The sequence below is a fragment of the Lithobates pipiens genome, unplaced genomic scaffold (assembly GCF_037356315.1).
Source record: "Lithobates pipiens isolate NorthernLeopardFrog02 unplaced genomic scaffold, aLitPip1_a1.2 Scaffold_19, whole genome shotgun sequence".
NCBI lineage: Eukaryota > Metazoa > Chordata > Amphibia > Anura > Ranidae > Lithobates > Lithobates pipiens.
Window position 1 is genome coordinate 199,183,750 of NW_027507764.1, and position 23,151 is coordinate 199,206,900.

The 23,151-nt window shown below is 43.4% G+C and overlaps 1 protein-coding gene across 1 annotated transcript in view; it reads right to left on the minus strand.

The window, feature by feature from the left end:
• Positions 1–14,551: 14,551 nt before the first annotated feature.
• The window catches only part of RP9 (RP9 pre-mRNA splicing factor), a gene marked incomplete in the record, with an annotated part of 32,717 nt that continues 24,117 nt past the window's right edge, over positions 14,552–23,151 (minus strand). Inside the window, 3 exon segments of the mRNA XM_077491614.1 lie at positions 14,552–17,907; positions 18,796–18,857; positions 21,145–21,236. Of these exon segments, the coding sequence (XP_077347740.1) occupies positions 17,742–17,907; positions 18,796–18,857; positions 21,145–21,236 (320 nt within the window).

The window sequence follows — 23,151 nt, forward strand, 5'->3', positions numbered from 1 at the left end:
GTCGCTGCTATTTTTTTGCTATTTTTATTTCCTTTTTATTAAGGATTATACTGTTGGTTTTTATGTTTTTTGCACTTTTAAACCATTCATAGATTTTTTTGGACTATTTGCTACACTAAGTTATTGATATATAATGTTTGTAGTTTTATTTTAGATGTTTGACTTTCCCTTTTTGTGTTTTATCTTAGACGATTCACTTTATTTTATATAGCTATTGCAATTCACTTTTTGTACTGTATAGCTGGAGCCCCCCCGTTTTTTACTGTATAGACACTGGTATGATGCACTATTAATATTTTTATATCAGATGTTCATTTCCATGCACTTTTACAGTACCACACACTTTGCACTTGTTTTTTGATATTTTGTGAAGGATTGACAGTCACTTTTTATCACATAAGTTTATTGTTTATTTTTCTTTTGGTATTTAAGGAAGCGCAACACACCCCCCCTCTGAGTTAAATTGAATATTATTAAATCAAGACATTGTAATTTTTTAAGGACTAAGGTCACATCACAAGAAACCATCTCCAGCGGTTCTGTTTAAAGACTGGCTTGCTGACATCCCTTCTGGCTCCTTATCCTGCTTGCTGTTGCTCTACTTGGATCCCTGACTTCTGGCCTGGCTGATTACTCGATCTGCTTATTGAACTCTGGCCTGGCTGACTACTCTATCCGGTTACTGGACTCTGGCTATGCTTTGACTACGCTTTTTCTATTTACCTTTTTATTTTTAATTAATAAACAAGTGTGATTTAATTGTACTTCTGTCTCGATCTGATTTGTGGTTTCTTACACACAGCTAGTATTGAAATAAGAGTGAGTGATAAGAGATAAGGGAGGAAATGAAGGCAGAAGAAAGCATGAAGAGGGAAAGGTAGACTCTACACAGGGAACAGCAGAGCAGAAGGAGAAAAAGGAGTGGAAAAAAGACAAAAAAAAAAAAAAAAAAAGGAGCCCGGGGAAAGGTGAATGTGAAAGGTGGGGGGGGGGGGGGGTGAAAACTGAGGTCAGTGAGACAAACTGGGACAAAAACAAGTGCGAAAATGGAACAAAGTAGGACAGGACTGGTGCCACCCAGAACTGAAAAGAAAAGGGGTGACCATGAGAGTGAAAAGGAAGGGTGGCACGACGACCACCGTGACAGTGCCTAACCAAATATATGGAGAAGGTGACTAGATGGAGTACATTGAAGGGTGGCATGATTAAAAGAGTGCAAACGGTGACACAATGTGAAGATGTGTTTTTTGTGTTTTTGTTTTGTTTTTTGGACCTCATCGGGAAACTTTTTAAAGTGCTGGTTCTGGGGATCTAGGGATATTAACCCCTATCACTGAATATATCAAATTAAATATTCAAATCCAAAATCTGGTGACTACATGGCATTGCCACCAAACATGGTACATTGTACCCATCTGGCCACAACGCTGAAAGCAAATGGGGGATGCAGACGTGTGCATCCTTGCAACTCTGGTTGGGACCAAATACAAAGTAGGAGTGTTGCTTCAATTTGTATTGTGTTAATAGATACTTTGGATAAAGCATAGGCAATATCTTGCCAGTCAGACAGTTCAAAAGTGGTATTCAAGTCACGTTCCCATTGAGTCATATAATGGAGCCTAGTAGTCGGATCAGTAAGAGTGGCGTACACCGTAGATACCCGTCCCCATAGAAGGCCTTTCGTTTGACAAGATAATTCAAAATTTATTTTATGAATGCCTTTAGTGACATCTAGTGGTTCTTTGAATTATTTTTTTTCTTTGACTGCAATTCTCCTCCTAGGTAGAGAAAAACAGAGCCTACTTGGTATCAGAGGTATTTCTTAGTTTGTTTTTTATCTAAAATATAAGGGGTTTATTACTTAAGGATAATGGGCAAAGCCATGAAACTTTGTTTTATACTTCCTTTATGGCACTGTGACCAACAGTAATCCAGAACTGTTGGTTTATAAAAATACTACCTAATGTTATAAGCGGCATTGATTCCAAAATGCCATCTTGCTATTTTTGGCTAGTTAGCCATCAGTGAAGTGATAATCTAAAAAAATGTTGTGCACACTCTAATATTAAAGCCACAAGCTTTATATATATATATATATATATATATATATATATGAATTGCCTCCTAATAATTGTGAAATAAGAAATGCAGTTGCAAAGAAAAAAAGAATAGTAGAAAATCATAATCCTGATAAACAATCATCAAATAATAGAGATTGGCGTGATCCACCTGTGTATGCAAATAATTGTTCATCTGAATTTTTGGACATAAGCTTGTTGGACACAAATGCATTTGAACTCCAAAAAACAGTGTAGTGGTGTCCAAACATATCCATAAACCTGTGAAAGATAAGTGCTGTAACAAACTTGAATATTTGTGTTCCTGTGGGTCCCCCCACCTCTTAGAGCCAAAATAAAGGCTATTATTCCTCAACGGTGGTGAAGATGTCAAAGCTTCCAGGATAAAACCTCTTAGGCAAACTGAAGAAAAACACAAAAGGCATGCTTACTGTATGATTGTTAATTTAACAGTAAAATGTACTTACATGTTACAAAAAATAAATAGAAAAGCACTCTCGCTCTAAGGATCTTATTGAGATGTAAAGCCTTGTACACATGATCCAATTGTTGGCAGGGGATTGTGTGATGACAGACTGTTGACCTAAAATCTGACCATTAATACAGTCCTTCAGACAATTGTTGTCCAACTTTCGGCCAACAAATGTTGGATGGCAGGCTAATACATTTTCTGCGGACAGAGGTCTGTTGTCAGATTTTTGTATCGTCTGTACACAAATCCATCACACAAAAGTCCAATGTACGCATGCTCGGAATCAATGCTAGCAAAACACTGCATTAACAGGTGCCCAAAGGGTGGCGCTCAAGAGCTAAAATTCCACGTAGTTCATCACTACGTTCGTGTTTGTTGGCCGACAAATGTGTGCCGTTGGTATGCAAGACAAGATCCAGGCAAACGCCCTTTTGACAAAAGTCTGATGCTCTGTTGGCCGACAATCCGATTGTGTGTACAAGGCTTAACTCTGAGGAAGCTGCACGTTGAGCCAAGGTATTTATCTGTTGGCATTACACAGGCATCAGAGCGAGTCTACTCTCAACCAGGGAAGTTTTTTCTTATTCCAGATTTCTCCCTTGGTCCTTCTAAGGGAGTCCTTGGTCCTTTCAACGTGTTTTGTTGTAATGATGTCATCGAGTAAGGTCTGTGCCCCTGATGACACCATTGAAATTAAACATGCTGGTCATTTATTAATTTTGTATTATATTTTATTGTAGTGCAGAATTTCTTTCTTTACATCAATAGTGAAGTACTGTATTTATTGGCGTATAACACTCACTTTTTCACCATGAAAATCGGGTGCAAATAGCGTGTGCGTGTTATATGCCAATACAAAAATTTAAGTTTTTTCCTGAAATTTCCCTCTTAAAATGAATGTGCGTGTTATACACCTGTGCGTGTTATACGCCGATAAATACGGTATATGGAAAGCATGGTTTCTACGCATTGATAGATGCAAGTTCAGACAAACAAGGCTACATGGTTTATCATGACAATAATAATGCCCTCTGTTGGGAAGGTAATGGAGAGAGTCTGGCTTCTCAGAGATCAAAGCTTGAAGGTTTGAATGTCTATATACTGTACTGCTGCTTCATTGCAGCTCTGGCTGGACCTTCTGTTTGGTTTTTTTGCTCCTCATTCAAGCTTTAGCTTGTGTTAGTCCAAGCACTATAACAATCTGTTTATCAGTGTTACCCTCTCAGTTTTGTCACCTGGGCATGTAAGGGCCTGTGTTTGCTTCAATGGGCAGAGGCAGAATGCATTTTGATTTGAATAATTATTTAACAGTTTTGTCAAGTAACAGGAAAAATAAAGAAAAATTGCCACAGCATGTATAGAAAAGCACATAAAACATACCAATTATAGTCCAAACCATTTAGATCACTGTAAATGGTCCATTCAGTGAGTAAGTGGGAAAAAAAGGGCAAGTGGATGGATCTACATGGGCAGTCCAGTAAAACATTGGATTGGGAGCGTAATTCGTTCCTGAAACATGTTTGTAATCCAAAGCACTTGTATAAAGCAAATTTCCTCTTAAGAAATAATGGAAACTCAGGTGATTCATTCCACAACCTTTTATTCATAGGTCCTTCAGGTTGTAGTCTACATAAAAAGATTATAGGAATGTAACCATAAAATGTTTATCCACAAATGGCAGCCTCCACAAGGAGATTAGAAGCAAAATCCAGCAGGAGTATAAAAGAGAAGAGAGGATCCTCTAAGTGTAGCAAAATGGTTACGTTTACTGAAGGAGTAACATATAGCAACTCACATGGTTGAAGATAAGTATGCAGACATGAAGATAAGTATGCAGACATCTGGGGTAAAGCTGTCCACAGTCATAGAACATCCTCCGCACCACCGCCTCTCCCCGCTGTCAGTCTACAATCATGACTGGGAAGACTACCCTGCAGTAGACCAATCTGAAAGCGAGGCTTGAAGTGCTCATGGAGCGCAGTCTGGAAGGGACGACGTTGATGGTGGTGAGGAGGACGGTCTATGTGGACAGCTTTATCCCGGATGCCTGCATACTTAGTTGTGCCTGTTTTATTCATCAACCATGTGAGTTGCTAAATGTTGCACCTTCATTAAATGTAACCATATTGTTACACTTAAGCCGCATACACACGGGCGGATTGTATGGCCTACTTAGTCAGCCGAAACACATTTCAGCGGACAGTCCGCTCGTGTGTGGGCTTCAGCTGACTTTTTCAGCATGCAGTCTGGCGTACTAAGTATTTCGGAATTTCCGTAATACTGTCCGTCATACTTTGGTTTCAGCGGACAATCCGCTCGTGAGTAGGCTAGTTCGACGGACTAAGAATGGCGCATGCTCAGAAAGGATTTACACGGCGGAAGGGTGCATTGCTGTGTATTAGACTTCCTATTTCTAGTCCCGTCGTACGTGCTGTACACGTCATCGCGCAAGCTTTCAACGGACTGTTTGTGCATCCGTGTGTGGTCAAGTCCGTTCATTCGAAAGTATGACGGACTGTCCGTCGGATTGTATGACGGACTAAGTAGGCCATACAATCCGCCCGTGTGTACGCGGCTTTAGAGGCACCTCTCTTCTATTGTATACCTAGTTGGGAGTTGACACTACTTGTATATCAGTTTGTGACACTTCTAAGATCATTCACAATTCATTGCAGGTGCCTCAGCTGTTTTTGCATTTCCTTAAATGTGTATGGTGAGTTGTTTTAAAGCAAAGCAAACCTCTAACCCTAAGGTATACAACTCCAGCACCAGGAGCTCTAGAGAAGACTGGTCCTGCTCTCTCATGAGTCCCTGCTACCTGACTGACACATTTAATTTTCTATTCTATTGGCCTCTATATCACACCATTCTGACCTCTGTTCTTGACTGACTTCCTTCTCTAGTATTTGACCCTTGGCTTCTCTTAGATAACCCATTTGCCGTGATTAAGGTGGTGTCAATGCTTTTATTCATGAAAGAAACACTTAATTAGCAAACTGCCCCACTTCAGTGATGCAAAAAAAAAAAAAGGTAGCCGAACATGTACTGCAATCCGACCCGATAAAAGAACTCCAGGATAAAAATAAAAGGTTTCCTCCAGATAAGTCTGCTCTCAGTTTGTGCATTGCTAATATTTGTCCCGTGGTTGAGAACTCATTATTTTGAGTTAGAGAACATACTATTCAATGAGAAGTGCCTTCATGCAGCAGTGTGGCTTTACGTTTATTTGCAAACCTGTTTTTAATATGAGTAGGAAAAAAGTCTGCATACTTCATACTGCATACATCACTGCTAGGTTTTTTATTTTTTACCAAAAAAAAAAAGACTGAAAATTTGGAAAAAAATAGTTTCTGCCTGTAAATAAGTAATTTTTCTCCTTCGCTGATGAGGTGACACTGATGGGCAATGATGGGGTGGCACTAATATGCCACACTTATGGGCACTGATGGGTGGCATTAAGGGGATCAATGGGCAGCACTGATAGCCAGGACTAATGGGCACCGATTGTGGGCACTGATTGCTGTCACTGTATTGTAATCAGAACACTGATGATCAGGGCCCTGATTACATGTCTGGATGTCCCCTGTGAGGAGATGCCGCTGATCTGCTCTCCTCGCCACACACTGTGTCAGTTTGAGGCGATGAGAGCCTTTTACCAGCATTTCCGTGTTTACATGTGACCGGCTGTGATTGGACACAGCCAATCACATGGTTAAAGAGCCACGGCCGTGGCTCTTTACAAAGATCGGGCAGGCGCGCGAGAGCAGCTGTTCTGGGATGACGTCCTCCCAGAATGAGAGCACCACCACCCCTCCGTCATTTGATGGGGAGTGGGTGGCAAGTGGTTAATATGCTAGTTTCCCAACTGTCACATGCGTGTTCTTGCTTCAATAATCGATAAATGAGTATGCAAATAGGGACTTGACTTTCTCTAACTGTCCTAAACCACATACTTGTTTTAGGGCCATGACTCAGGTATTGACATGGGTCAGGATAACAGCCAGGCAGAAAGCATGTTTTATTTTTTTATTTTTTCTTAAGTGGCCAGTAATAGCAACACACCATAACGATCATCAGGTTAACCTTAGCCCAACTCCAGCTAAAACCTTTTTTTTTAAGTTGTGGAAAGATTGTGGAAGGGTTAGAGTCTCTTTTTTTTATTGCAATCTATATCCCTTTTAGGGAGGCTTCAGGACAGTAAGTGATAGAAAATCTATACGACAGGGACAAAACATTTCTGAAGTGTTAGAACTGATAATGGTTGCAGGGCGCGGTCTGGAGCTGCATGGAATAAGACATGCAGAGTGAGAGCTCCGCTCGAGGCATATCCTGATACCCGATCCTAGGGGCTATAATCTCCACAACTAAATACTGCAAAATCTCTGGGCTTCCTTACTGGCCGACATGTCTCCCCCCAAGAGATCCGGAGCCATCGCAAAATTAGATAAATACCGGCATGAGGAGCGGGATCCTGGAGATGAAGATGGCGATGTCCCGCTCACCTCCAGTGATACCGCCAGAGTACTGGAAGCTATCACCCTCTGCCAATCAACCCTCACCTCCAGAATTGAGGAGGTGAAAATCTCCTTGATCAGGCAAAACATCCATAAACTCAGGAAGCGTGTATCGGAGACTGAGCGCTGGGTCGGCCACATGGAGGAGGGCCTGCATCCCCTTCAGGTCACTACTGAACAACTGCACTACCAACTGAATGTGGTCCTCTCCAAACAGGACAGTATGGAAAACCACCTCCGGAGGTGTAATCTGGGCTTCGTGGGGCTGCCTGAGCAGTCTGAGGGTGCGGACCCCCCAAAATTCCTGGTGAACCTGCTCATTAAAACCTACAGTAGGGAGGCCTTTTCCTCCACTTTTGTGGTGGAGCGGGCCCAACGCCTAGCTGCAAAACCTCCTCTTGCCAGCGCCCCACGAGAACCTTCATCGCCAATTTCAAAAGTAAATGACCGCAATCGAAACACCATCCTGAAACTCACTCGGGAAAGAGGCAACATCCCAGTCCATAACGCGACAGTGTTCACGGACTTCTCAGCGGAAGTCCAGAAGAAAAGAGCGAGGTTTATGGAGGCGAAGCTGCAACTCCGAGTGCAACACCTTTATGCGATGCTCTTCCCAACACGGCTCTTTGTGGTGTGCGACGGCAAGGCACAATTTCTTTGAGGACCCGCAGGCTGTTCTCTCATGGCTGGAGCACCGTGGAGCTGCCGGCCCAGCCAAAGCCTAGACCCGCACGCATTGTGCACTGAGCTGCAAACTGCCTGGGACTGACACTGGAGATCTCCCCCTACTTGGCTCACATCCCCTTCATGTCTTCTGGACATGTGAGTTGACCACCCACAGTTTTCTAGCCATTGCCTCCCTTCTCTCCTGCCCCTTGCTAAAGCTCTGCCTTGACTCTGCACTCCTTCATGCATGAGGCAAGCTTTAGCCCGCTTACCCCAACGCTATGCTAGTTTTGCACGCCTCGGGTGTCTCACATGCACTCACCTCCCCTGTGACTGGATACTCACCCCCCCAAACCCAATGTGTGCTCTTCAATTTGCTCACCCCTCTGATCTTGTAGATCACCCCAAGACACAGGCGCATCTGCTGCACCTGCTACCCCCATTCCCTGGCCGTCCACTGCCCCTCTACTCATAGAGGCTGTCTGAGAGTTGAACCAGCGCTGTTGCAGTATGTTCGTTTTTTGTTGATTTTTTTTATTCTTTTTTTTTTTTAATACATGCTGATGCACAATATGATATATGCTGCATTTCCATTTCTCTTGTCACATTTGTATTTGTTGATATATGCATCTGTGTCTGCTGAGCTCCCCTCTGGTGTATGCTGCACCCGCGCTTGCTGCGGCCTCTCAGCGCTGGCTCTGCACCACCCGAGCGGTTTTCCCATTCTCCGGGGGGCTCAGCAGCCGGAAATACTTACATAGGAAATGTTCTAAGTGGTTCCTAGAATCCAATGAGGATATTTATCATTTTCAAACCCGTGGGGGCCCGACTGCATATACCACCCTCCCACCTGTTTTATGCCATCCCTTAAAATTGTAACCTGGAATGTCAGGGGTTTAGGCAACAGGACTAAAAGCATGGCAGTCCTCTCCCACCTTAAATCCCAGAGGGCGGATATCTCAATCTTGGTGGAAACTCGTCTGACAGGTCAGAAGCAAATACCAGGCCCCCGCACACCACTAACTCCCCCAGGGTCGTGATCTTAGTTGCCAAAACGGTGCAATTTCAACTCCACACACTGCAGTCAGACCCCCAGGGCTGTTAATTGTTCCTACATGCTACCATGGGTGGCTTGGAGACCCTCCTCCTGGCTTTTTACATCCCTCCACCATTTAGCTTCGCTATGTTGCAGCTGGGAGTTGCTTTTATGGCTCAACACCTGACGGTGCCGGCCATCTGGGCGGGGGACTTCAATAGGGTAATAACCCCTACACTTGACAGGTTGAGCCCTACTGCCCCTCTAGCCTCCCTGCCTGGCACCACCAGATCCGGAAAATTCTAGTTGAATTTGACCTTATAGATACATGGAGACACAAGCACCCTACAAAAATACACTTTTCATGCTTCACACCCTCACGTTCAGACACGTCCCGCATAGACTACATCTTCCTCACCCCCTCCCTTCTTGATGTGGGATTTGACACCAGGGTACTCTCCAAGATACATATTTGGAGACTAAATCCATTTTGGCTCACCGTCCTATCCGACCTGGACACTGTCCAACTCGAGTGGGAGCACTACTTCCGCATGAACGAAGGCTCCGTATGGGAGGCCTTTAAAATACACGCCCGTATGATCTTATCCACGCGCATTATTAGGCACAAGACAACCTCAAAATAATTGCTTAGGCAGTCAGAGGAGTGTCTAGACGCCCTCGAACAGACTTTTCAAAGCGACCCAACGGCCGCCAACACACCTCTTCTGCGGTTGCAGACCAACTACACTATGAGAAGGCCAAACAGGGTATCTTCTTTACTAAACAGCGCACATTCGAACATGGCGAACGCGCGGGTAAGTTCTTGGCCTATATGGCCCACCTGGACCATAAGCCTCCAGTGGTGGTGTCCTTCAATCCACATCCGGAGCTAAGATCACAGATCCCCATCTAGTGGTGGAGGAGTTTGGGTCCTTCTACTCCAACTTGTACTCCTCCACCGCACACATCACACCCATGACGAACTCATAGCATTTCTCCGGGAAATTCCCTTTCCCACACTCACCCCCACGCAGATTGCTCAGCTTGAAGCGCCCATCACCATTGATTGTATAATGGAGGCCCTGGCACAACTCCCCACCTCCAAGGCACCCAGCTCAGATGGACTCCCTCTAGAGTTCTACACCCAGTTTGGTGAGACTCTAATCCCTAAATTGAACCGGCTGTACGCACACATATTCGACACAAACGTGCTCCCAATGTCCATGGGTGAGGCCCTCATTGTCCTCATACCTAAACCAGGCAAAGACCCGCAGTTTCCCGAATCATAAAGGCCCATATCCCTACTTCAATTGGACGTTAAGATATTGGCTAAAATCCTTGCCCTGCATCTAAATAGAGTGGAGTAATCCATAGCCCCGACCAGTCCAGGTTCATGCCTCATAGGAATACGGCCTTTAACCTCAAGTGGCTCCACATGAACCTCCAAGCCCAACACACAGATATTGGATCTATAGTGGTCAGCCTAGATGCTTCTAAGGCATTTGACTCCGCTACTTGTGGGAATGCCTTCATAGATTCGGTCTAGGGCCCAAATTAAACAAGTGGCTTAAACTCTTAAACCAAGCCCCCACAGCACGCATTCAGGTTAATGGTAAGACCTCCCCCTCCTTTCCGCTCTCCCATGGCACGCGTCAGGGCTGCCCCATCTCGCCCCTCTTGTATGCCCTGGCTATAGTCCTTAAGAATCACCCAGGCATTAGAGGTCTGTGCTGCGGCCAGCTGCACAAAGTGATTAGCTTGTACGCAGACGACATGCTTCTTTACCTCGCTGATGCTGGCCCTTCACTTCAGACAGCCCTCCAAACCATTACAGCCTTCGGAGTATTTTCCAGGCTTCTGATCAACTGATCCAAGTCCCAAATCCTCCCACTAGCTGTAAGTGCCCCCACTGCTAGCCAAGCCATGCTCCCGCAAGTTCCAATCAAATACCTTGGTGTCCACACTTCCAGATCCCTCCTTGATTACAACACCCTCAAGGTCGAACCAGTTTTCACTACCTTGAAGTCCAAAACGCAAATATGGTCCCGTCTTCCCCTCGGGGTAATGGGCCGGATAAATCTGGTCAAAATGATCCTCCTCCCCAAGCTTCTCTACATCTTTTGGCAGGCCCCACTATACCTTCCCCCACGTATATTTAAATCAATGGAATCCATCCTTAACACGTTTATCTGGGGCTCGTCCCAACATAAATTGCCATGGCGAGTCTTAAAATGCCCAACAGACCTAGGTGGCACTGCACTCCCTGACCTCTCCCTCTACTATATAGCGTCCTAACTTTCCCACTTCTTTCACTTTAACCAATCCAATAAAGTTCGCTACTACACTCTTATCTGTTCACAAGTCCCTGGCCCACCCTTTCCAGTCTATTTTGCAGCCCCTGCAATTCGACTCGAACCGGGGACAGACACAACCTGCTCTTCCACCACTGCAAGATCTGGCAGCTTGCTATGCGCCTGGGAGGGGCTCCCTCCCCCCACTCTCGCACACCCCTCTGGGGTAACCCAAGATTACCAGAGCTCACCCTCATCCCAGATCATGGGCTGATAAGGGTGTCATTTACCTGTCACAGGTGGTGGCCAACGGTGTGGTTAAATCTTTCCAAACCCTTAAGGACGACTTCACTCTACCCAATCACATGCTATTCCGCTACCTTCAGCTTGGACACTTGATCAACACACAATTTGGGGACCATATCACATCACTCAAAACTCTGATGTTGGTAGACATTGTTTTAGGTAAAGACCCCAGGAAATGAATCTCACTAATCTACACATACCTTTTAACGCCCACCTCCACGGCCATCCTTCATCAATCGAGATCCCGATGGGAGACTGACCTGGGGATGGTGTTGAGCGAGGATTGGGAGGAGGCTCTGGCAAACTACAAGACCGTGTCGCCTAAGCTGTCTGATCGCCTCACTCACCTTTACACCCTCCACAGATCATATCTAACACCCTACCGTGACTCTAAGTATAGGCCCGAACACAATCCCAACTGCCCCAGCTGCAACTACCCCAATGCATCCTTCTACCACCTACTCTGGGCTTGCCCATCTATACAGGGCTTCTGGACTCAAGTGGTCCGGTTTTTTCATGATCGCATGGGTTCCCCATTATCCCTATGCCCTCACCAATGTATTCTGGGGCTCCTCTCACTCTCTGAAGGCAAGTATCTTTTTACAAGAAACATTATTCCTTGCCAGGCTGCAGATCGCCAGGACACGGATGAGAGGATCCTACCCTACGCTGCACCATTGGATCAGAGCAGTCAATAACCCCCTCCCCTACAAAAAACGACTCTACATCCATTGAGGTTGCCCCAGCAAGCATAACAAAATATGGGATAGATGGCAGGAGGACGCCTCCACTTGTAGCGTTGAGCGCTAGACGCACCCCGCTATTGGCAAACCTTGCAGACTTATGGGTTCCCCCCTCCCTCTTCATAAACCCTGCATCAGTATGTTACTCAATGGACTATGCAGCACTGAATGTTCTGTTTTACACTATATGTTCATGTACATTGAATGGATAAATTCATTGATGTAGTGTCTGTTGCACTGATTACCTGTATGTATATCCTACTTATTATGTTCAATAAATGTTATCTTGATAAAAAAAAAAAAAAAAAAATGATAATGGTTTTATTGCCAACTTTGCTGGCCTGGTGAGACCCCCACCTCCTCTTTTATTTATAGCCATCACAGGAACAGAAATTTACCCAACTGGCCCCAGTATGTGAGTTAGGAACCTTAGATTGTAAGCATCTTGAGTTCAGGGATCGATGAGAATGTACAATATATATGTAAAGCACTGTATAAATTGATGGCACTATACAAGTGCCTGCAATAAATAAATAGATAAGAACTTGACATACTGGTGATGTCAAAGACTGCTCCATTTTATTCAAAAAATAAAACCTATTGGCTGAATTTTGAACCCAAAGATAATTTTCTTAATTCAAATCCAGCAATAAAAATAGTAAACACAAGGAAATACCCATTCGTTTCACATATTTTTTTTTAGGATAAGACCTATGTAGCAATTCTGTACCAAAAGTAAACGTCAAAAAAAGTAACCAATCATCCACATCAATTTCATATAAGATCTTTCCTTGAGATACTTAAGGGACAACGCCTCTAAAAATGGATGGTAAAAAGAACACCTTACACAAACCTTTAGCCTGGGCTCACACATGTGCAGTGCAAATTGAAGCTCAGGTTTCCCTGCGCTGAGAAAACTCAGTTGTTCAGCGTTTCATGTCAGTTTTTGATCAGTATCAGATCAGGATTGCTTCAGTATTTTATCCTGTTCACAACGGAACACATCTGCAAATCAGATGCGTGCCCATAGAAGATAATGGGCCTGAATTCGCACCTGAGCTGGACCGCACTGCCTAGAAAACACACGTTTTTTGTGCAATGCGGAGTGCGAATGCACCGTAGATATGTGAACCAGTCTCATTAAAATGAATGTACTTTGAAATGTCCTGCGAACTGGATGTGGTGTAAACCACATCTAATTCGCATAGGTGTGAACGGGGCCTCATACACTGTCATTCTAAAGCACTGGCCTATGCCACTCCAACAAGCTATCATTGCGCCTACATTTTTCTTCACTTTGTATCTTACTATCGCTTTTTCTCTATACATTCTTGATCCAGACTAGCTGAAATATCCCCACCATGGCCCAAATATGACTTTTTAAGATGTAGATCCAGCTCAAACATAAGTAAATGACACGTTAGACTTACAGTTCACTTTTTTTTTTTTTTTTTTAGGACTACACTTCTGCCATATTGTAAAATGTATAAACGTCACTCCTTGGACAGCTCTGTACCTTGGCATCTCTGTGATTGCTCATAGAGAGACCACATGATATAAACTGTGTGTGTTTACATCTGTGACCTGTACTTTAACTCCTTCATCTCCTCTTCCTTTTGTGTATGATCATTACCAGTTTTAAACCTTCCCAATACCAGCATGTTTCTTCATTTCCAAAAACTGTGGCAAAAAAATGGGATCACCTTAGGATGTCTGTGTTCCAAAAAGGGCTCATTTTGATGTGGTGGTTGCATTCGTTTTCTTTGTTGAGCTTTCTTTCCCATATTTTCACATTATGATCAAGCCTGTAATGCCGCATACACCGGATCGGACTATGAAGCGGACTTTCCGAATGAGCGGACCTGCCCACACACGACCGGACTTTTCCACAGGGCCCCCCTTACCCAAAGCACCCCCCCCCCCCCATGTTGAGGGCACGTGGCCTGGTACAGCTCAGGAGGGGGGGGCGCTCACTCATCCCACCCCCTTTCCTGAATGGCCAGGCTGCATGCTCGGATAAGGGTCTGAGATGGGCTTTGGGTGGGGGACCCCCACTCCGTTTTTTTTGCGTAGGGCTTCCCCTTTAAGTCCACACCAGGTGACGGGGCTAGCGAGGTGTCAATCTCTCCGATGGAGGCGGAGACATTGACTTCCTTGGCTAGTCCCGTCTACCTGGAGCTGCGTTCAAAATGAATGGACTTTCCACCGTGTGTGGGCAAGTCCGTTCATTTCAAAAGTCCGGCGGACTAGCACACAGATAGCCGGATTGTCCGCCGGACAATTTTTGAGTCAAAACTTCTAAGTCCGCCGGAGCCCACACACGGGAGGATTGTCCGCCGGATAGTCTGATCGTGTGTACGCAGCATTAGTCTGTTTTTCAAAAGAACAGCTCTCTTGCAGATGTAGCAGTTAGAGGGATGAGGAAAACCATGTTTTACTAGCACAAATGATCAGCTTTTGTTTATTTTGTAAAAAAAACATTTTATTGCAAAAGGGGGAAAAATTTTGAAAGAGTGTGGCTTCGATTTGTCAGTGTATCTAAATCAGCTAGTACATCTAACACTTCCCTCCAATGCTGCTGTCCAAAGATGCCTCTATGCGCCTTCATTCAGCCCTACAGGGATATCCTTCCAAGTAGGAGTGAAGGAGCATAGTAGAACTCCAGGAGATTTACCCTTTGGTCTCCTCAACTGCCTGGACAAAATTCAAAAGAGGGAGAGGGGAGAGGCGCCCGTCCACTACTGGACCCCAAGCCCGAATAGCATGTTGGAGTTGGAGATAACAGAAGTGCATAGTAGGGGGAAAGGTTATATCTGGGGCACAGCTCCGGGAATGGAAGGAGAGCCACATTACAAAAAATATGCCTAACACGACCAGACTTTTCAACATCAAAAGTCCGACGGAATGATTCCGGCAGACCATTCGATCGTGTGTGGGCTGCAGCGGACTTTTGATTTGCAAAAGTCTGACAGACTTTAGAAATGGAACATGTTTCAAATTTTTCCACCAGAACTCCGCCGGACCCAGTTCCTACCGAGAAATCCTATGAACTTCCTTATTCTAGTCCGGTCGTACGTCATCACATTCGAATCCGTCGGACTTTGGTGTGATTGTGTGTGGCCAAGTCCGTTCATTTGGAAAGTCCGTCGGAACTCTGTGAGAACTCCGTCGAAAGTCTGTCGGACCTAAGTCCGGTCGTGTGTACGCGGCATAAGGCTGGCCATACATTACACAATTTTCCTTTAGATTTGACCTCATTATATTATTTTGGTAAATCTAAACAATTTCAATGTGTATGCAATTAGGCAGGCCCTTCCACCTACATAGTTGAACTTAAATCTAAAGAAAATTGTATAGTATATGGCCAGCCTAAGGTGAGTAATCTCCTGCTGTATCCACAGCCCCACATAAGTGAGCTTCGTGCTCCTTCGTTCAGAGCGGGGGCACTCCAATTGAGGAGGCTGTGTTATTGGCCAGATCACCAGGAAAAAAAAAAGGGGGGGGGGGATCCAAACTAATGAAGCATCCACATCTAAGCTGGAATATATAACAATTTTGGTTTTGGGTTTCATACCTCTTTATATACCATCAAATAAAAGCTCTATCTTGCTCAAAAAAAAATAATATAAATCCGATTTGAGTACAGTGTTGCATGTGAAGTAATTGTTGGCCAAAGCATCACAGCACTGGAAACTGAAAAATGGCCTGGTAATGCATTACACTGTAAGCATCACAAGAGTATCGAAACTGTTATTTGAAAATCTCTGCATGTGGCCATAAGCAGCTTACATGTTGAGGGGAAAACAAAAAGATGTACAGAATTTTGAAACGGAAAAACGCTCAAATTCTTTTTTTTTGATTATGATGTAATATGCATACAAACCACAAGGAAACAAAACATAAGAAAAAAAATATTGATTTTTGTTAAGCTGAACTTCAGGCAGATATAAAACATGCAAGTTACCACAGCCCTGTATTTTTTAACCACTTGCTTACTGGGCAAGTATTCCCCCTTCCTGCCCAGGCCAATTTTTATCTTTCAAAATTTAAAGGGCAATTGCTCGGTCATGCACCACTGTACCCCATATGACATTTTTATAATTTTATTGAGACATATAGAGCTTTCTTTTGGTGGCATTTAATCACCACAGGGTTTTTTTTTTTTTTGCTAAACGGAAACAAAAAAAACAAAAAAAAAAAAGACAGAAAATTTTGAAAGAAAAAACAAATTTTTTAGTTTGTTCTAAAATGTTGCAAAAATTTGTACATTTTCTCCTTCAGTGATGCTGGTGCGCTGATAATCAGGGCACTGGTCATCAGTGCTGCCTATCCGTGTAAAATGTCCCCTGCCAGGATTTCTGGTTCCTAGCTCTCTCTCTGTGACAGCACGTGAGGAAAGGAGAGCCGATAACTGGCAACTCTGTTTACATTGTGATCAGCTGTGATTGGACAACTGATCACGTGATAAAGGCTCGCTGTGATTGACCCTTTACCACAATTTATGATCAGCTGTGCGAAGGACACATCGATCACAGAGCGAACTGGATGCGCCCCAGGGGGCTGTGGTTTCAGGGGGACGCCCTTCCCAGAACAACAGAGCAGCAATGTAGCTGTCGTCCGCTTTAGTGTAGTAAGGAAGTGGTTAAAGTGGAACTTCACTCTTCAAATCAACACTATTTTTAATCCTTATACTGCTAGCATTAGTAAATAAATACATACAAAGGTGTATCATATATACTTGTTTTAAACATTCGTGTTTACATTTTTTTCAACTACTTCCTGGTTTCTATGCCTAGGCAAATTATGTCCTACATCCCAGGAGTCTTCAGGAAGGGAGGGGTTTTCTCAGCTAAGCACACCCTCCTGCTTGCATGTCTGAGCTAAGGGCAAATTATTCATGTAGCATTTACTTCCTGGAATCCATCTGCCCTTAGCTCAAGATGGCCACGGTCGGGAAAAATGCTAGGGGGTGTTTTTCAAAGTGAATTCTCAGAAAAATAAAGCATGGAGACATGGAAGGATGTGGGAGTTTGTTTTGAATATTAAAAATGAATTGAATATCATTTTTGTTTTGTGGTGTTCAGATGCAGTGTAGTTCCACTTTAAATACATAACTACATTTTTTTTTTTTAAATACAAGCAGTGCAAGTAATTTCCATATCAACATCTTGCAATCCCTTGTACAGCTCTGACTAGGAGAGAAAAAAGCAGCACAAGGAGCTTTTTTTGCAGTGCTGTCCAGTTACTTAAAACTATTAAGTAGACTTAGCAGGGATGAACAGCAATACAAATCCATTGGCCGGTAAAACATCATCAATAAGCATTTCATCTGTGTATTTAGTTGTTTGCATGGAGTTCAGTTTTAAAGCATAAGCTCGGCAGTCATCATCCTTGTCTGCATTACCCTATATAGGGAGTCACGGATCTGGAATAAATATGCAGATCAGGAGTTGTGATTGCACAAGCTATGCTAGTAGCTCACAAGACTTTAAAGCATTAATGGTCCAGCAGCCTGCACCTTTTACAGTAGCAACCTTTCTTGTTTCTTGTTCTGCTATCTCTTAAGTTATCCTGGCCACATACTGGAACAACGTCATTCTTTCATTGTATTTACTTTGTCTCATTCTTTTAGACATTAGTCTGAATCAGAGCTTCTGTGAGAAGATTTGCGCTTTTTCTTCTTCTTTTTCTTCTTTTTGTCTTTCTTCTTTTTCTTCTTACGTTTTTCTTGTGAACTGTCACTGCTATTGCTGCTTTCTTCAGATGTTGAATCCTCAAGCAGTTTTTTCAGCTGTGCAATCCTACAAAATGATAAAAACACATACCATTTCACTACATTGTCTAGCTGATCAGAGATAATAATAAAAAAAAAAAAAAGCAACGGAAGAACTTAGTGCCTCCTGCAAAATGGATCAAGAGAAACCATCTTTTTCTCTTGTGTTTCACTAACTTAAATTATTGACATAATAAGATCTCACATCTCCTCTCCTTCCTTCCTTGTTGCTGACCCGGAAAGCAACGGTTTTGACGTCAACTCCGGATCCACCTCTCAGTTTCCCCAGCCAGCAAGGTCAGGAAAGAATGCAATCTACAATGCATTACATTCATTGGAGAACCAAAAAAATCTTTTTTGTCCCCCTACGCGATTGAAAAAAAGTAAAATTATGATACACGTTACAGATCACCACGCACATCGGAGAGAGCAATATTCCTAGCACCAGACCTCCATAACGCTAAACTGATGACCTATAGCGTTGCTTATGGAAAATATAGTTCGTTGCCATTTCACAGCAATTGATATGTTGGGGATCTATTTACTTGGTGCAACCTCATCTTTCATATTTTACACCAAAAAAGTAATTTATTGCGTTTGTGTGCCGAAAATTTAATTTAGTGTATTTTGTACTGAAATTTTGTTCCCTAGATCTTTGCGGTACTATAGTGTGGCAAAAAAAAAAATTGGAACTACCACCATTTTATTCTCTAGGATGTCTGCTTTCAGAAAATATATAATGGTTTGGAGATTTATGTAATCTTCAGGCCCAAAATGATTTTGTGTATAAAAAAAACAAAAAACTAAAATGTAAAAACAGCTCTGGCAGCAAAAAAAAAAGTTAAGATAAAAGAGGTAAAGGTGTATCCAGTTTCAGGGTACAAGAAAGATGGCCCAGTTTCTATTTTCTCATTACCTCTGTTGTTTTTCTTGGTTTTCTTTTTCCTTTAATAAGCCATACATTGGGTCTTCATGAGCCTACAGAAAACAGTATACACACTTAGTGTTCTAATGCAGCATAGAAAAACATTGCATTGAAGATAAAAAAAGCATGATAAATATATACAGTAATACCTCGGATTGCGAGTAACGCAGTTAATGAGCGTTCCGCAATACAAGCTATATTTTTTTGAAATCCTGACTCGATTTGCATGTAGTCTCCCAAAATGAGCAGGATTCAAGCCCCTGCGATGTGCAGTACTACATTTGGCCAGAGCTGTGGGGGTGCTGGTGACACTCGGAGCCGCTCAGATGCACTAGGAAATACTCGGAAACAATCCATTCCCAAGCCTCTCCGAAGGTTTCCCCACCTCTGGCCACATGCTGTACTGCATACAATAGAAGTCAATGTGGAACGAATTATCTCCATTTCCATTGACTTCTATGGGGAAACGTGCTTTGATATGCTTCTGGAAGGGATTATGCTCGTAATCCAAGGTACCACTATACATGTAATTCAATATTTAAAAAAAAAAAAAAAAAAGAATTGGAACTACTTTAAGTGATAACAGACTCTTACATAAGCCCTCTGAAGTGACAAGCCTCAGGTGCTAAACAACGATAAAGCATATCCTCCCACATAAGCTGTGCCTGTTTATCTGCAGCCCTCTCTCCTTCAGAGCCCTCTAAAGTACACAGATCAGATGGTATTGTTCGGCTTCCAGGAGGCAGGGATCTGATGTCACACACAGAGCTGAGTGTATTCCGAGACCTGAGGAGGAGGGAAAGGACATAAACCCCCCCCCACAAAGTCTCACAGGTAGGTATGCACATCTGAGGCCATCAATCACCTTCTGTGTACTAGAGGTGGAAGACTGCTGGCACCATGGACTGCCTGTTGTCAGAACTGTCAGAAGTGACATATGGAGATAGAGGAAGGAGACAGCAGATGGGATTCACACTAGGCACTATGGATTGAAAGTAATACACATTATATGTGGATATTAGGGTTGCACCGATGCCAATACCGAGTACTTGCACAAGTACTCATACTAATACTCCAATACCTTTGCAGTCCGATTTGAGCCTATAGAAAATGAATGGGCTCAAATCACACTGCAAAGAATCGCATGTGATTTTGAACAGGATTGTAGTGCGATTCCTGTGCGCACTGCTCCTGTGTAAACCCAGTATGGAAAGCCATGGAAGCGCCATCTAAGTGCAGCAATGGGCAAACAGCTTATTAAAATTTTTTATCACAACTTACATGTTAAAAAGTACATATCTTGAATGTCAAATCCAAATCTGCACAGTCATAGTGTCCCTGTCACGCAGGACCCACCAATGATGGAAGAACACAGACGCTTATGGTGCTCATAGGGCTGGAGGAAATGTAGGAAGTTCTGGGACCCCTGTAAACCAGCTTGTAGCACACACATTGGTATAGGGCAGAAGTGATGTCAGCTTGGCGGCAGACCGCCTACACATCTCCTCCAGCACTGTGAGCACCACAAGCAGCCATGGTTTTCCATCATCATCGAAAGGTCCCGCAGGGACACTATGACCATGCAGGTTGGAAAAAATAAATAAATTGTACTGAGCTTTTTCAAGCTTCAGTGAGCAAGAGGCCTTAAAAAGGAACACCACCAAAAATGAACAGTCAGCAGCTACAAATACTGTAGCTACTGACTCTTAATATTAGGAAACTTACCTGTCCAGGGATCCTGCAATGTCAGCACCCCAGCCAATTTCTCAATCGGCTGTCGGGTGCTGCCTCTGACATTCCTTGTAAAGGAAAGCTGGCAGTGAAGCCTTGCTGCTTCACAGCCGATCCCTGCTGTGCATGCGCAAAGCACTCTGCACTTTCTGAATAGCCCATAGCACATAACATATCCACTTCATTATATTCAATAACATTCTTATAAATGCGACTCAGGACAGTGCAATTTTAGAAAAAGTTCCTATTCTACTCTGGTTTGATTTACAGTGTGATTTGGCCCTATACCAAATGCAAAAACGCAGCCAAGTCGTACTACAAAGTCGGACTGAAAATCGCTGCAAAATTGCATCAAAGTCGTATGAACTAAGCCTAACATTTATCAAATTAGAAACAAGTGTGTTTAAGGGTGTTTTGTTCCTATGAATTTCCATGTTGCTTCAGTTAAAACGAATGTCGATTTGACCCATTACCAATTAGAAAATCAAATCAAAATGTTCTTGAAAATTTAATTTCAAATGAAATTCTACTGGTGAATGGCAAGCTTTCAACAGACCATGAACAAAAGACAACATTCAAATAACTTTGAAAGAACAACTGTAGCCTTACAACTCGGAACTGCTCAATCTTCTGATTGCCTTTGATGAAGTAGGGACACTCGCGGTCACCAGTTCTGTGCCCATACTGTTTACACCTCCAGCCTAAAAGAGAAAAATCAGGAGAGATTAAAATGAAACCCTTGCACACAAAAGTGCTATAATAATATACTGTAATTTTGCAGACTTGGACTTTAAAGTGGAAGTAAACTCCCCTATCGTTTTCAGCCAATGAAGCTGCCATCTTTGCCTCTATTTAATCTTCAACTGCTATGGTGCTGCACATGTGATTCGTTATGAGATCAGCCATTGAATGGTTTGACAGTTTGGTTGAGAGCACAGCCAATGTGCAGTTAGCATTCCTGGCATGCCGCTTTTTAAACTGTTTAAATCGATGGGTTTACTTCCACTTTAATGTTAAAGTTCACCTTTAGAAAAAAAATAATAATAATATGCATATACACTATAGATAGATAGATAGATAGATAGATAGATAGATAGATAGATAGATAGATAGATAGATAGATAGATACACACACACACCTTTTTTCGGGTAAAAACGTGCATATATTAATTTTTTGTTTTTGCTTTTTTACACTGGAGCCTGTAAAGCAGGGGTGCTCAACCTTTTGATTTGCCATAGACTGCTAATCTAATAGATCTTACAGGTGTGGTGCACTTTCTGAAAGCACACCAAACCTGCAGGATATGATAAAATTCTATGGCTCAGTGCAGCTCACCAACAGGAAAGCCGCAGGTGCACTACGCTGCACCCGTGGATCAGCGTGAAAGCAGCCCAATACCCCTTTTTTATAAGTGCCGATATGCCCATTACAAAAGTGCGGTGTATTTGATATTTAATACGCTGACCTTTTCCTCTTCCAGCTTCTGCTGTCATCGCTCTCCCAGCTGCTAGAAAGGTCCCAGGTGAAGTGCACTTGGTATTACTCTGCCTGGGACAGAAGTCAGCACTACAGAAGCAGCATTGACTTGTGCAGCTCCTGCTCCCTCCATGGCAGCCTGCTGGCACCGGCTCCATGCACTCTGATGCTCTGGGCTTTTGGGTTGGCAACCTCCACTTTTGGATGCAATGGCAGGATCCTGCAGACTCTCGGCACACTGTCCGATATGAGTAAGCAGTTACTTAATTGCAGAAAAAAAAAAAATCATCTATGAACTACGAGGACATTCACCTCGAAGTTCATGGAGAACTAGAAGTCATCGGCCGCGTTGGGCGAAGGTACTGGTAGTTCACTCAGTCACAGAACTCTGGATGAATAACATGGCCATGTGGGAAGAGCCCCACTTGATTAAGATCTTTTTAGATTGCGACAGCGGGTTTGGGGAGAGGATCCCCTTCCAGAGGGGGATCAGGCAGAGAGGGTGCAGGAACTGGAAAATGTAACATGTTTCAAAGGTGAACTTGGCCTTTAAAGTGATTGTAAAGGTAAATAAAAAATAAAAACAAAACATGTCTATAGTTACCTGGCTGCACACATTTTCTATTTGGGCCCCCCGCCGGCGCTCCTGGCCCCTCCCCTGTACAGTGCCCCCATGAGAAGCAGCTTCCCATGGGGGCACACGTGCATTCTTGCACTGGAGCCCCACTGTTGCATCCATTGACACAGACAGCAAGACTCAGCTTTGATTGACAGCACTGGGAGCCAATGGCTGTCAGGGCCCCAACCACTTTAATGCCGTGTCGTAGACTGGTTTCCACAGTGCCATACAAAGCACTACTGTCATTCAGAGGGACTGTAACCAAGGTAAAGAAAATGCAGGTAAAAATAAATAAAAATTACAGAAAAATCAAATATTAAAAATGCTTCCTTGTAGTGTTTTCCTTGCCCAAAAAACTATTTTTATTCACTTGGAATGCACCTTTGAGTTTGTAGAACATTTGAATACTTTAGTAAGAGTCAGTTTCCTGGCACAGCCCCTCCCTTCCAGCACATGACAGCCCTCTCCTCTCTCAGGAGGGTCTAATTACATTCTCTGCTGGCCCAGATCCTCCACCCCT